Source organism: Equus przewalskii, chromosome 11 (assembly GCF_037783145.1).
Source record: "Equus przewalskii isolate Varuska chromosome 11, EquPr2, whole genome shotgun sequence".
NCBI classification, from domain to species: domain Eukaryota; kingdom Metazoa; phylum Chordata; class Mammalia; order Perissodactyla; family Equidae; genus Equus; species Equus przewalskii.
Genome location: NC_091841.1, coordinates 17,541,067 through 17,543,609, shown reverse-complemented (window position 1 = coordinate 17,543,609; position 2,543 = coordinate 17,541,067). Strand labels below are relative to the sequence as shown.

Here is a 2,543-nt window from a genome sequence, read left to right as displayed (position 1 = left end):
TTTTCATATACACAATATACCACTTGAAAATAATTAGACTTTTATTTCTGCTTCCCCAAGTATATGCATGTTCACATATCATAATTTAACAGAAATTTGAGATTCCCTCCACAACAAGGGAGATAGAGTTAAAACATCACTAAGACAGATATTTCAATGTATTCTTCATGGCTGTATATATGTCCAGAACATAGAACAGTGACTACCATGTTCTATATGTCAGTATGTTAGTATTATGGGCACTGGGATTTAAATGGTGTGTGAGACACAATGCAAATATTTTAGTAAAGTAAATATTTAAATAAAGATTATCTAATGGGAGATGCATCAAGAAAGACTACCCTTTAATTATATCATAAGCACTTGGCAATGTGAGAATAGTGGTCCAGATTTCAGGCTGTTGCACTGAAACTTGAGAACAAATCAAAGTTAATAACAGAATGATGATCACCACTTGAACAGCTATAAGTTGAAAATAAGAAAAACATTTCTAGTTTCTCATACCTTTTATACATTACTGCTTCTAAATGCTTATTATATATAATAAACAGTTATCTATAACCTAATTTATTCTATATACATTACCTACTGAACTTTATATAGGGAGTTTCACAGATTTTTCCATATCCTGTGAAGGGCTCCTTTTACCTCTTTGTTCCTCAAACTGTAGATCATGGGATTCAGCATTGGTATTACCAAAGTATAGAATACGGAGGCCATTTTATCAGTATCAAAGGAATGACTGGACTTGGGCTGCAAGTACATAAAGAATAGAGTCACATATAATACAACTACCACTGTCAGGTGAGATCCACAGGTGGAGAAAGCCTTGTGCCTGCCCTCTGCAGAGTTCATCTTAAGGATGGCCACAAGGATCAGTATGTAGGACACAAGGACTATCAGGAAAGATGAAACCAAATTTAATGCTGAAAAGATCAATATTATCAATTCAATTTCACGTGTGCTTGAGCACAGCAAAGTTAACAAGGGAAGACTGTCACAGTAGAAATGACTAATTACATTAGAGCCACAGAAGGATGAAATAAAAATCTTTATGGTGGTTATCAGAGAGAGAAAGGCACTATAGAAATAGGGGACTGCTACCAGCACCCAACATACCCTTTGTGACATGATGACTGTGTAGAGAAGGGGGTTACAGATGGCCACATAGCGGTCATAGGCCATTGCTGACAGAATGAAAAGTTCACTAATGATGAACAAGATGAATAAAGCTAGCTGTGTAGCACACCAATTATAGGGGATTGTATTGTGATTAGCTACAAAATTTACCAACATTTTGGGTCCTACAGCTGTTGAATAACCAAAATCAACAAAAGCCAGATGTCTGAGAAAGAAGTACATGGGTATTTGTAGCCTGGAGTCCATCTTGGTGAGGATGACCATGCCCAAGTTGCCCACCACTGAGATCACATAGATGATGAGGAAGAGCCCAAATAATGGAGCTTGCAGCTCAGGATGATCTGTGACTCCCATGAAAATGAATTCTTTTAGCACTGTTATATTTTGTTTGTCCATCCAGGCCATTATGAAAAATAACTGAGGGAAAAACCATCAGAAGAGTCATTGGGTTTCAGGAAATATCATCTGTTAAACTTTTAGTATGCAAAGCCATTATGTATAAGATAAATCCAACGTTTTTAGATGTAGTGATTAGAACAAGACTCATCCTCGTCATTAAATCCAGACCCAATTTAGAAACCGTTACGACCTGAGATATATAGTAGTCATTTTATTCTTTGTGTCACATATTGGTTATCATTACAAGGTATATACCGTACCTTTATGGTTCTGTCAACAACTTATCATTAGAAAAGTTTGGCCAAGAGTGGGAATCTTGATATGTTTTCAAAATGTTTTTCATTTAAAATATACAGAATTAGTTAAAACATAGTAAATTTTAGAATTAATTGTAATAAAAAGTAATAGTCCTCTGCTTCTTGTCCCCACAACTTCAGTCCCACTCTACAAAGAAAACTACAATTAACTCATTTAATAGACTTTGATTTACTTCTCTCCATATGATTCCACATGTCCAAATTGTATTCTCATTCCACTGTTCAACTGATCTTTTAAAAAATTGTATTCTCATCCCACTATGCTTTTATGAACTTTAAACATTGTTTAATGATTTTTTATAATGATAGAAAATAATTTAGCTAACTTGCAGAAGTCCCCAACATACCCCTCTAGTGCACATAAATAACTTCTTCTTTATTTCTTCTAGAACAGTGTATCTGAAACTTCAGCACTTATGCTGATTTTCAGCACATGCTGATTTTTGAAGTTTCTGATTTTTGCTATGTTACATATCAAGTAAGGCCTGTGTCTATAATTTATTCAATCTGAAAAAGAACAATTAGCAGGCATTCCCACATTTGCTTCGACCTTAGCACTAGTATCTCTGAAATGATGGATTTAATGCTATAGTTATATTTTGCTAACATATTTTAAGACAAGTAAAAAATTATTAAAGCATATTTTTTAATTAACACCTAAAATCTTCTGGTAAACTCCTATGAATA

At 34.2% G+C, this 2,543-nt stretch overlaps 1 protein-coding gene across 1 annotated transcript; it reads right to left on the bottom strand.

Annotated features, from left to right (window-relative positions):
- Positions 1-609: 609 nt before the first annotated feature.
- Positions 610-1,545, bottom strand: LOC103540748 (olfactory receptor 8K3-like). Its single transcript, XM_008507399.2, has one exon. It carries the CDS (start codon positions 1,543-1,545, stop codon positions 610-612), a length of 936 nt encoding a protein of 311 aa, XP_008505621.2.
- Positions 1,546-2,543: the final 998 nt, after the last annotated feature.